Source organism: Chamaea fasciata, unplaced genomic scaffold (assembly GCF_029207755.1).
Source record: "Chamaea fasciata isolate MVZ Bird 193981 ecotype frontalis unplaced genomic scaffold, bChaFas1.0.hap1 SCAF_1, whole genome shotgun sequence".
Taxonomy (NCBI): Eukaryota; Metazoa; Chordata; class Aves; order Passeriformes; family Sylviidae; genus Chamaea; species Chamaea fasciata.
In genome coordinates this window covers 106,207,551-106,220,540 of record NW_027094086.1, presented here as the reverse complement: position 1 = coordinate 106,220,540, position 12,990 = coordinate 106,207,551, and the positions used below count along the sequence as shown (strand labels likewise).

General features: G+C 47.6%; 1 protein-coding gene across 1 annotated transcript in view; it reads left to right on the top strand.

The window, feature by feature from the left end:
- Nucleotides 1-1,644: 1,644 nt before the first annotated feature.
- The window catches only part of EEPD1 (endonuclease/exonuclease/phosphatase family domain containing 1), a 64,356-nt gene continuing 53,010 nt past the window's right edge, over nt 1,645-12,990 (top strand). The window contains exon 1 of the mRNA XM_066192281.1: nt 1,645-2,813. Within this exon, the coding sequence (XP_066048378.1) occupies nt 1,960-2,813 (854 nt within the window). The 5' untranslated portion in view covers nt 1,645-1,959. The remainder of the gene's footprint in view (nt 2,814-12,990) is intronic.

Sequence of the window (12,990 nt, the reverse complement as noted above, 5' to 3'; positions counted from 1 at the left end):
TACTCATTTCAATGGTTAATTGTTTCCAGCTCTGTGCTGGTATCGTCCCAGCAGGAATAGGCCCAGCATGACTCCTGCTGCATTGGCCGCCGCTATCGCAGGGCACAGAGCACTCTCCAGCAGACGTGGAAGCATTTAATCACCTAAGCGAGCACTTTCTCTGCTCCAGCAGTCAGCAGAGAGCCAATGCCCTAATGCAGCCAGTGCCCTAATGCAGGCAGTGCCGTTCCCGTAATGAGAATTTGCTAGCTGCACTGCTCGGGCTCACAGAAAGGAAATGTGGGATGCGCAGCAGAGTATCCAGAGCCAGTGTTACAGCACCCTTGCCCCTGTGCAGTCTGAAAGCCTGGTAAAGCCTGGTGCAGCCTGCACTCCTTTAAGCACGTAACATTCTCCTTTGCCAAGAGGCTGAATAAATTTAACTTTTTATTTCAAGTGGATCCAAATAATTTCCATTAGCTTGCCATGAAAAATACGTGTACAAGGTGCTATTGCAAGTGGTTTCATTTTCATTAGAAGGCAACCAAGAGTCTCGCTGTTGAAAATACACATGTACCATATTCTATGCAAGTGAAACAAATACGTAGAGAGAGACTGTGAGCACAAGACAGCATCAGGGCGCATAGCTGACATCTGCAATCATATGTTTGCTCTTCCTTTCAATTCTCCCTTCCTTTCAATTACACCCACCGATTATATTTCGATTCATTGACATTGCAGTCACTCCTGTGTGGGCACAGTCAAGCTAGTTTCAAATGAGCTAATTTGGCTACAGATAGCATTGCAGACAGTGCAGCATGGGACTGGATGCAGTAGAAACTGGTTAAGTGTTTCAGTGGCTTCACCAAAATGGGCAGTGGGGGCCTGCTGTGGCTCTCAGGACACGAACAAACTATGTTAAAGCCAGCTGAGGCACATGGGCAATACACAGCCACAATTTCGGTGCAGGATGAGGTTACTCTCAGGGCAGGGCTAGGCATGCTGCAGACCACCACCCCGGCTGAGGCAGACCTAGTATACAGACCTAACGTGTCAAAAGCATCAGTCTGTGGACAGTTTCGGTTTGTTCAGCAGTTTCACAATTGCTTGAGATGTTAAAAAAATTAAGAAAAAGGAAAGGAAAAATGCAGACTTTACGCCGATGTATAAAAGCATAGCGCCTGCAGGAGCACAAAACCAGTGGAGATGACTGATGAGGCTTTCACGAGGTCTGAAAACACACCCATGCCCCACCAGCTGCAGAGAGACGAGCCCAGGGAACTTCTGGGACAGTAATGCTGCAGGGAGCGCCTGAACACCTGACACCTCAGCGTCCTTTCACCTGGGGACGGAAAAAGCCTGCCCACAGCAGCCAGGCGACAGCACTGGGGACTTAGTCCCCCTGTGCCCACGCGGGAAGGAGGAGGTCAAGGATTAGTCAACCCTCCTCCTTCTCCTCGCTCCTGGGCGGCGCTGGGGCCGGGACCCTCGGCAGGGATCGCGGCGCGGCCGCTCCCGCCCCGCCCGGCCGGTGCCCGCGGTGCCCGGGCGGGGGCGGGCGCGGCGCGGGTGACGCCCGGGGGGCGGTGGCGGCGGCGGCGGCCCCGCCTCGCCCGGCCGAGGGGCGGGGGCTCCCGCAGAGCTACTACTACCGCGGCGGGGCGCGGGGCAGCGGCGGCTGCGAGAGCCGGGGACCGGAGTGGGGCCGGGCGGGCGAGCTCCGGACGCTCCTCCGGCGCTGGGGAGCGGTGGTCCTCGAGGAGGAAGAGAAGGAGGAAGAAAGGTGCGGGAGCTCCTCCGCGGGGCGCAGGGTTCCGCTGACCGGGCGTGTGTGGCGGCGCGGGTCTGTCCGCAGCTGCCCCGCCGCCGCCCGGTCGGTCGCCGGCCTCCCGCGGAGGTCCATGAGTCGCGGGCGGGCAGCCCCGGCAGCGCCCCGCGCCCGCTCCCCTAGCTCCGGCAGCGGCCCGTGGCGGCGGTGAGATGGGGGGCAGCCTGGGCTGCCACCGCTCCATCCCCCGCGACCCGGCCGACCTGTGCCACAGCCGCAAGTTCAGCGCGGCGTGCAACTTCAGCAACATCCTCGTCAACCAGGAGAGGCTCAACATCAACACGGCCACGGAGGAGGAGCTGATGACCCTGCCCGGGGTCACCCGGGTGGTGGCCCAGAACATCGTGGAGTACCGCGAGTACATCGGCGGCTTCAAGAAAGTGGAGGACCTGGCGCTGGTGAGCGGGGTGGGGGCGGCCAAGCTGGAGCAGGTGAAGTTCGAGATCTGCGTGAGCAGCAAGGGCAGCTCGGCGCAGCACTCGCCCAGCTCCCTGCGCAAGGACCCGGCCTCTGAGCACCACCTGTCCGCCACGAAGATCAACATCAATACTGCCACCCCGGCACAGCTCATGAGCATCCGTGGCATCACTGAGAAGATTGCCAACAGCATCGTGGACTACCGTAAAGAGCATGGGCCCTTCAAAAGTATTGAGGACCTGGTGAGGATGGACTGCATCAATTCCTCCTTTCTGGACAAAATCAGGCACCAGATTTTCGCAGAGCGCTCCAGGCCCCCTTCCACAAATACCAATGGTGGTCTCAACTTCATGGCCAAGCCTCATCCCAGCCCCACCTCTCTAAGCCTCCAGAGCGAGGACTTGGACTTTCCTCCTGGTGGTCCAACCCAGATCATATCCACTCGGCCCTCTGTGGAGATGTTTGGGGGGGTGAGAGATGGCAGACCCGTCTTAAGGGTGGCTACATGGAACCTGCAAAGCTGCTCCATCGAGAAGGCCAACAACCCGGGCGTGCGGGAGGTCGTGTGCATGACGCTGCTGGAGAACAGGTAAGAGGCAGCACCTGACCTGCAGGCCCAGCTCCACACAGGATTGTAGGCTCATGCCTTTGGGGTTTGTGTGCTGTAGAGTCTTGTTGTGATCCTAGTGGGACTCACTCCTTCCCAGGATTACTAAATGTTTTCCACTTCTTGCATGAAACCCTGTTTGAGTCATAAGGCTGGGACTGTAGTGGCTGTCCCTCGATAAAGCTGCTGTAACCCCTGCTAGGCAGTGGAGCTCCTGAGGAGGTGTGTGTGTACACACAGCTGTGCTGGGGAGACTGAGCTGTTACATTCGGTCACCTTAGGCCACTGTTAGTGGTTGGTCGAGGATTGTTTCTCCGTTAAGAGCCTTTTGAACATGTCATGGAGAGCTGCTTTTCCTGCCAGAAGCTGGGAGGCAGTAGCAGGGGAAGGGCAGTGTAACAGGTGTGGAATGCCACAGCTCATCCCGCAAGGGTGACACAGCTTGTTAAGGAGTAGTCATGGGGCACCTTCTGAACTGGAGGGACTGCACATCCTTGGGGGTGTGAGGCATGGAGCACCTGCTTGGGGAAGCTGTGCTGTCCTTGTGCCAGGATTTGTGCTCTGAGTGCACTGAGAAAGGTCACTTGGTGCTGTGGCCAACAGGATGGTACTTCAGGTGTTAATGAAAAGCTGAGAGGTTGGGTTTTGTTTTTTGTTTGTAATTGGACAAGTGTGCTGGGGATGTCTGTCTTACCAAACTTTCTGCTGGGTGCAGAAATGCAGATTGCAATAAGCATTTTGAAATAACTCTAGCCCTTTCCTTTTCATGTGTCAAATCTGTCCCAGCTGATCTGGCATTTAGTTTACAACAGAGGCAAAGTAACTTTTCTCTCTGTCTGCCACTCAGACTTACAGCAGGAAGTGAATAGGGGCAGGGGATTCTTGGGCTTCTGTGAAAGGGATGTTGTGGGGAGGGGAAGTGCTGATGAACTGTTATCTCTGTCCTTTCCTAATAATGTGCTGAATAACAGCTCTTGTCGGTGCGGTTGCAGAGGTCAGACGTGCGAGCAGGATGGTGACAGTGATATGAAATCCTGTGCTGCAGTACAGTATTTGTGGCCAGGGATACCTCTGCTGTGCACTGCTTGAGAGCCTGGTGCTCCCACATAGGAAACATCTATCATCTCAAGCCACCACTGTTTGATACCCAAAATGAAGATGATACACCAGCAGGGTTGTTGAGATGTTACACTGATGGCTTCAGCCTAACATCTGTCAGTATTCTGCTTCACTAGTTCAGGTATCCTGTGCTTCCCCTTTTGTCTCCACTCTCTCTCATGTTTTTGTTTGGTTTTTTTTTTGTTTGGTTGTTTGGGGTTTTGGTTTGTTTTTATTTTTGGGGGCTTTTTTGTTTGTTTATTTTTTAAGGAGCTGGTTGGCTGGAGTGGAGCTGCTGGGGAAAGAAACTCAGATTATCACTAGTCTCAGAATAATTCTATTTAATCCAGTTTTGGAAGAAAAGTGACTTTGGTGATTTATTTATATTTTTTGTATACATATATAAGGGATTTTTAAGGACTTCATCCAGTAAAGCGTTAACTGTCACTTCTGCAACTTCAGCATTTTGGGGGGAAAAGCTCCAAACAAGATGGCCCACCCTATTACAAAAGCCAGGAAGGTGCAGTAACTTATAAAATAAAGCTGCCTTAGCCCAAGCTGTGTATGCAGAATGTGGCCCTAGAAGTTTGTTTTATTTTTGCCCTTAGACTGCATGGTGCTTAGTTTCTCAGCTTAGCCAACAAGCACTTAGTTGTGCTGGGTGCTATGAAATATATCCTGGATACTTTGAAGTTTCAAAGGAACCTGATAGAACTACTTATTTTTGTAGTGTTTTACTGCACGTATCTGTGTCATCAATCACACAGGGTGAGTACGATGCAATTGTTTTCTGTACTTGATCAAATCTGTGATAACGTGAGAAACTGGAAAGAAATGAGAGCAATGTGCATCCACAGACAAGCCTGCAAAACTTTCCTGGGAAAGTAAATGTGGGAACAGAAAAAAGCAACACTGTGCAGGAAAAAAATATATGTTGGGAAAAGCCATACACAGCAACTCAGGGAGGAATTTCCTCTTGCTTGTGCAAGCATTGCTGGGGTCAGTGGAGCTTTGCAGCTGTAAAGCAGCCTCAGTTGAGACCAGAAACTGCCTTCATTTTGCCTTTGAGCTCCATGGTCTCCCTCCCAGCTCAAGTCATATACCCTGGGAATGGACAGAATGCCTTGCAAACTAATCTTTGCCCAGGTAAATCAACTTCAGTAAACACTCAGCTGGAGAAATTCCCCTCTTGCTTCTCCAAGCAGGAATATATCACTGCACGGAGCTCACCAGCACTTCAGCCTCACAAAATCCAGGGGCGTGTTTTTAAGGTGCTCTGTGGGTGTCCCATATATGTTGCTCAAGTCTCAAGTCAAGACAAGCTATGTCCCAAGCTGGAGGTGGATCTGAAGGCTGCTTGGCCTGACAGTAGGTGCTCCTGTGAGCTGTGCTAATGGGCACCTGCTTGCTGCTGCCTTTATGTGCATGAATGGGTGTGCTCCTTCATGCTGGCCCCTTGTAGCCAGGGGTGGTCTCAGGTAGTCCAGGATGCTCTCAGGAGCTGGAGTACTGTCTTGTTGCTGTACTTACTGCTGGAGGAGCTGCCTCACATGGTGTCTTAAGTCCAGAAATAAAGCACAGCAAGTCAAGAAGATTCGTAAAACTGTGTAAAGAGAAGAATCTTAATTTTACATACTGGGGACTTTTATGCCAGTTAAAAGGTTTGCTTTGGGGCCTTGCTTTGGGATTTGCTTTTTTAAAATGTTTTGGTTGGTTGGGATTTTTGGATTTTTTAGTGATCCAGTCACGGCAAGTAGTTTTAAAACCCCTTGAGCTTGTTCTTTCAGGTGTTAACAACAGGGAAAAGTACTGTGTCTTTCCAGGTGAGGCTAGAAGGCTAAGCTCCTCCTGTCTTTCAGCCCTTTGCATTGAGGGAATAGTTATGCAGGAAGGACAGAGGGCCAGACTTTCATTCAAACCAAACAAAAAGCAAGAAAATGTGATATTGTAACCTGGTGAAGGGAGAAAAGAGAAAAAAAAAAACCAATTCAAAGTCTTCACGCTTGTTCCCAGAAGTGCTAAATTTCTGAAGAGCAGTGAAGGGAATGTACACTAAATCAGTAAGCATGACTACTACTGCTAAGCTATTTTGAAATTCATTGCTGTAGCGCAAAAATAATGAAATACAGCAAGGTCCTCACCCTCTTTCCTCATATTACAAGGATCTATGTTTATCACAGTGTTTGAAGTGAAGGAGTGAGGTGTTTTCATTCAGAGGACTAGAGGTTAATTTTAGAAGAGCTTAACATGATGAACGAGGAGGTGAGCATGGCACATAATTGGATTGAAGTATCAAGTCTGGGGTGCATTTGCCCAAACCTGCAGTGTTTCTTGCAGGTGTTGTTCAGAAAATCTGGGATTTTTTGACGGAGAGTCAGAGTTGACCTGTCTCTCGGGATGCAGGTCATCCCCTTTATCTGACCGCCATGTTCTCAGGGGGAATGAGGGAACCAACTGCTACATCGCACCAAAAAAAAAAAAAAAAAAAAAAAAAAAAAAAAAAAAAGGTAGGGTAAGAGCAGCATGATCAAAAGGGCAAGTTTAGGTCAAAGGCAACAAGTGTTTTTTGTGGTGAACAAGTAACTCCATGTTTCCAACCCCAAAGGATGTTTCCTCTAGACAAGAACAGTGGAAGTACCCCAGAACTGTCCCATACCCCAGGTCCATAGGGAAGGATGCTTTTGCCACTCTTTATTCATACCTGCCTCAGGCCTGTCCCTCCTTGCCACGAACTGAGGTCATGGCTCCTGTGACACCCTGTGACTGCTTTCTCTGGCTGCCAGGTGTTGGGGTGCCAGCTGGGTGATTCCATGAAGAAATGTGGGGCAGGCATGTGCATGGCAGGTGTGCACCGACCAACAGACAGGCCATCATAAAGGTGCAAATTCCAGTTTGACTGTGTGCTTCAAAGTCTGCAGGTAGCCAATGGCAGTGATCAGTTGTGCACCTTCCCCAGCATGGTTTTCAGTGAAGATTTTCCAGCTGGTTTTCATAATGTTTTATAATACTGAGCAGCAACTTTGTGAAGACCTCTTTACTTTTTTTTTTTCTTGTAAGCACACTTTGCAGTTGACTGAAAGAAAATTGATAGAGGGTTTGAAGGCCAGAACTTGTACTCTATTTAAAGGAGGGGCATGGTGTGTCAAGACAATGATGGGTCCAAAGGTCCACAGAGCCCAGGTCTGTTTCCTTTCAGATGTCAAGCAGTTTAAGCTGTTTTTTTCTTCTGCTGCTTTCTTTGGTCAGCTTCTTGGTGTGGTTACATCTTCTACATGCAAAAAGTGTAAGTAATAAAGCCTTAGCACTTGTTGCAAAAACTGCAGAACCGCAGAAGAGTCCAGGTTGAAAGTGACCTCAGAATATCATCTGATCCAGCCTTTCCTGGGAAGGGGACCCTGGATGAAATTATCTATCACTGTGTCCATTTACACAGGCTAGAGGTTTGAAAACCTCTCACAGTATGGTTCTTCTGCATCCCTAGGAGGTTGTTCTAGTGATTGACTCTTTTCACTATAAAAGAAGTTATTACTTGAATGCCTGCAGAGTAACAAATACCAATATAAGGTTTGTACTTAGCACTGGTGGTATTTTTTTTTTCTTGGCATGGAGAGCAAGCCTTAGGAACATGTCAGTCCTTCTTTCTTCCCAAGATTTGTAGCTGGCTAGCTGTTTTCTGTTTGGTTAGACAAAAGCATAGAGGTCTCTCAAAGGCAAGAAATTAATCTCAATTTCTGTGTCTAAGACTAAAATCAGTGTACCAGCTGGGGGAACAGTAGGTAAACCTCAGCCCAGAATTACTTCCTGGGAGGCAATGGGTGCACTGGAAAGCCCTGGGTAACCCTTGCTGTGCCAGCATACTTGAAAGTTCCTCTTCTTAGCCTTACCTACCCCAGGAGACCTTAAGCACATCCTCTTGTCACCTAATAAAAAGAGAAGTTTCTGAGCCAACCTCTGAAGCAGTCTCTTCCTATTAAGACAGGAGGAAAACTTAATCTTGCTCAGGCCCCTAGGTACTGGAGACAGGAGAACCACTTTTCCCATTGTTCCCCTACACTGAAAACAGAGTGGGGCTTTTACTTTCCAGTCAAGTCTCTTAGTTTGGGCTCAGAGGTGGGATTTTACAAAGGCCAGTTCCTTGCTACTGTGGCTCATTAGTTTGCTCAGGAAGGGGTATGGTGTGGTACCTTGCCTCCAGGATTGTATTGTGTTTCCTGTCCAGATGATGGAAAAAGATAGCCCCCCCACTGAACAGACATCCTAGTAATTTATCATGGTAGTAGTGATGGTTGTACTTCCATGCTTCAGAGGCTCATCACCAGCTTGTATTTGTTGTTTCTACGCTGTTGCTGAAGCTCTCAGTGGTCGGTCAAAACCCTGAGGTGCATCTGCTTTATATCTCTTTCTTTGTAAAGCTACTTGGTTTTCCCTCCATTGGGTTAGGCTGGAGCCTTGCCAAGAATAATTCCCCTGCAAGAAAAGATCAGGAAAGAGGGCCTGGCTCGAGTAACCTGACCATGCTAATAAGTCTTAAACAGCAAAAGAACAAATACACTCTCTTCTCCTTATGTAATAGAGAGGAAATCCTGCCTCCTGCAACTTCAGAGAAAACTTGAGAAAAAAGGAATTGTTAGATGATATCATTTATGTGCACTTCACAAAGGGATTTTAATGAGCAGTAGAAAAAATGGTGCATGTAAAGCCACCATTAATTTGCACTTTCTGATACCTCAGAAGACAAAAAAATGGGGTGATGGAAGAGCTGTTGTTTTGGGAGTTGACTTTTTTGTTGGGTTTTTGTTTTGGTGGTTTTTTTTTTTTTTTTTTTTTTTTTTTTTTTTTTTGCCTCCACTGCATGAGACCAATGAAACTTTACTTACTGGAGACTAGTGGGAGCCTTGAACTGCCTTCTGCATACCATCTGGCACAGGAAAGCAGCAGGTCAGACTCTGAGTTATGTAGTTTTCCAGTGAAATGAAACTCGACTGATTTACTCCTGTTCAGGTTTTGGCCCATTCCTTTGCCTGTGTAAAATCACATGAAGGGCTTCCAAGCTTAGTGCTAAAGAGCACTGCCCTCTCCCTGGGGGTGAGGGCTCCTCTGAGGTACTGTTCCCATCTTGGATAGGCATTCCAGCCCCTTTCAAGACTGCTGCTGGGGGAGCAGGTGATGTCTGTTTCAAATTAATCAAGCTAATTAATTTGAAATTACATAAAGTACATTAATTCAATTCCATTTCCAAACTTCTACTTCATTTGGATGGAGTACTGAGCCCCTCTGCGGGGGCATCACCTGTTTCTCTGCAGGAGGTGGGCTGCTTGTTCGACATACTTTGCTACTCTGGGGTCTTCAGGACCCAGCAGAGATCAAAAGCAGTGGGTGGAGTTGCGGCAAGACCGTGAAAAGCGTACGCCATCCATGTGTCCAGACACTTGGAAAAGGCATCTGGAGCCACATGCTCTGCAGGAGATCTCAGAGGTGAATGCACTGAGCTGTTTGATCCTGCTTGGTCTCTGTTGCCACAGCTCCCACAGCTTTCCTTCCTCAGACATGACACAGGAATGTAGGACAGGCCCTTGAAATTACCCCCAAGTAGCCTTTCCAGGGATTTTCTGTTTTAAATGGAGATCTGGGCATTGTTTTAACTTTGCACAACTGCAGTTTCAGCGTATTTCCTGAACATTCAAGAGCTGTATCCAACCAGTCATTTTTATCAGCTTTAAAGTTGAGAATGTGGCTGGAAAAACAGTATGGTTAAAGGCTGGTTTATCCACATAAAATAAACATTTTTTTTCTCCTTTTTAAAATTATAACCATGCCCTGCCACTGTTACTTGTGCCATAAAGCTTCACTAAAATAAAACAGATTAACGGGGAAAGTTGCTTCGTATATTATTATTTTCTCCCAACATGTCTAATTGATACATCTGGCAGCACTTAATGGCCACATAGTTTCAATCCATGCCTGCTTGACTGTTTTGCACATGTTATTTTGTGTCACTGGATTAATGTTGCATATTGCAGGTATTTTGGTAAACCAGAGCTGCCAGCTTGTTCCCGCAGATCCTTGGAGGTTTGCTTTATTCCTTGCGGCAAAGATTAAATTAGTTGGCCGATTTATGGTAATAAATTGGTGAATTATGAAGTGATGTTGTATTGCCTGTTCCTGAATCAAAAGCAGAGGCCACAGGACTATAACCTCATCCTGTCTGACTTTCCAGAAAGCTTGTCTCACATGACCGTAGGAGACAGTCTAGATACCCACACATAGGGCTTCATCCTCCAAACAGAAATATTTAATGCTTTGTGATTTTTCTGGGGCTTGGGAATTTGCAGTACAGCTGCAGGAAGCATGGTTTTCTAACTTTGTCTTTGAAAAGAGCAATAGAACCGTTCCCATTTTTTACTTGGAAAGAAGAACCAAGGAACTGCTAAGTTCCTGACAGGGTACAAGCAGAAACTTGAGCAGTCACTGTTAACTAGAGGAAAACACTGTCTCTAGAACCATGTGCTGGTCTAGCTCACCGTGAACATGGGTCTCCAGCACTGTTAAACAGGGACATTTAGGACACAATCAGGTTTTTTTCAAATTTAGCTGCATCCTTCTTGATGGAGTTGAGCTTCAGTGTGTTTCCTACAGCTTCATTGTTAGGAGGACCTTGCTTCTTTAGTCTCTAATTAGTGTTTCTCTGGGAGTCCTGCCCAAATCATGATTTCAAGATTTGGGTGGATGAGCGAAGAAGAGGTGATAGGTCATGGATTACAGTGTGCATGTAACTTTATTTTTAAGTCACATTGTTCTTCATTGTAATGCAAGTGTAAGCTGACAGATGGAAACACTGTGTCCTTACTGAAATAATTACAATATGCTGCAGTAATTTCTCAACACTATTATATGGTGTGGTGATGGAGACAAGAACCGTGGCACATTAATAATAACAGTGCTTAAAATAGGAACGCAGTAGCTTCTTCTCTTCCAGATTTTTTTCCATTATTATTTTACGGAGGTACTGTGCTTTGTTTGAGTAATAGCTGGTGATCCCCACTGATTTATCAGAGAGTAAAAGTGCATGATGGCTTTGCTGAGGGGAGGGGGAGACCTACCAAAGACCTCCTTTCTCATGTTAGGTCCTCTCCCTCATCTCAGGCCTGGGTGCTCCGCAATGGATTCCAAATGTGAGATGCCGAGAGCAGGGTGGGAATCATATCAGTGGTAGATAAATATGAAGGGAATATGTATCTGTGGTAAAAAAGGATATTTTCTGTCAATAAAACTGTTTCATCTCACCCCTGGCATATACAGCATATCCATGTCCTGATCAGACCATGTGGCATTTTCAAATGGCATGAGTGTTTTAAACTGCTCGGTCACAGTCGGGGAGGCTCAGTGCCACTGACCTCCTTTCCATCCCTGCTGCTAGGGGTTTGTGCAGGAAGGAACCCAGCGTCAGCGCCAAGCTGTTATTTTCAGTGCCTGTGGTAAAATTATTAGAGGCCAGTGAGTAAGAGAAATAAGTTTACCCTGCATGTGCCCCATGTGCATGCATGTTCCAGAAGTTCAATTGTATATAAAAATAAAATTTAAAAAAACAATTAATTCCTATGGAAAAATACATCTGGGCTTATATTGTCATGTGTGCTAGGATTTGCTGAGAACCCTGGATACTGAATGTGCATTGTGAGTGCAGTGGAATTAATGCAGCCTGCTTGTGCAGAATGGATTGGAATCCCTCTAACTGAGGCCATCTGGAAGGGAGCCTCATGGCTATGCAGGCGGTCTGTCTATCTGTCTGTTCTGTCCCTGTGTCTGTCATGGAGTTGAGGGGAGAACACAGTAAAGCCCTTCTGCTCTTTGTGGTGGACATCCCAATGGGCAAGGCTATACCTGGGAGCAGTTCTCTCCGGAGGCTTACGGATACGGATAAAGAGGAGGAGCCAGAAAATTTCCTTTTCCTTCTGCGTGGCTATTTTTCTCCCTGTTTTTATAGGTGTTTGAGGTAACGTGCTCGAACTCCTGTGCAAATTTAGCCACAGCAGCTGTCCAAGCCATTCACAGCTGAACGGGTTTTTAATGGGTTACTGAACAGCTAATTGATCAACTCCGCTTTGGCTGCGTGAGGCAGTGGCAGCCTTCCTGCCCTAAATCCCTTGTGCTCGCCGCACGCTGGCCCTGCGGAGCCGCCGTTCCCTCTGCTTCACGGGGCGGGCGGAATAAAGAGGCCGCTGCTTTTGCCTTCAGACCTATCCTTCGACTCCTTGGTATTTATAGCTCCCTCGCTGCCCTCCGCTTCCGTGTCGCTCTGTCGGTCACAGCCCTGCGGGTGCGGAGGCGCAGGCGCTCGGCCGCCGAGGGTTTGCTCCAGGCTCACTTGAGGTAATTGCCGGTCAGTGCCCAACCTCTCTCGCTCAGGCTTGGCTGGAGTAAAGGCTAGCCACCTTTCTGCCAAACTGGAAGCCGTGTGCTGTTGGATGCACGCTGCTTGTTAACTTAGAAACCTTGTATTTGGCTTCTTTAGTTATTCTATTTAAAAATACAGGACTAAGTGTGGTTCCGTCTCGATGCCGCTGAATTGCAGGGTGTTGTGTCAAAAGCGGGTCTTAATTTGGTGTTGAAAAATGAACTGTCAGACAAGTTTTCCTTTCATACAGGCAAGGCAAGTTCTACGGGTTTGCTGTCAAACCCACTGCCTGTAGAATGTTAAATAACTGCCTTATTTCTCTTTTTTTCTCCTTCTAAGCAGGCAGAAATATGGAATAGTGTGAACCCCTGTCAGGGAGGATAGTCTTAGCTGGGAACAACTCATATGACTTGTTTTAAAACAACAGTCTGCTTTTCTAATAAGGCAGGAAATTTCCAGTGGTAATCCCATCTTAAGCTAACATAGGCAGATACTGCTCTTCCACTGGGTGTAATGTTGGAGTCCCTTTCCGTAAGGATTGCCTTAGGGAAATCTTTGAGGTGTTCCCCCTCTCTTGTGATGTGTGGGGCTGATGGTGGTGAGGCACATACCAGCACCACAATACATAGGAGCGGAAGTGTACTGTGTCTGCAAGAGATTCTGCCC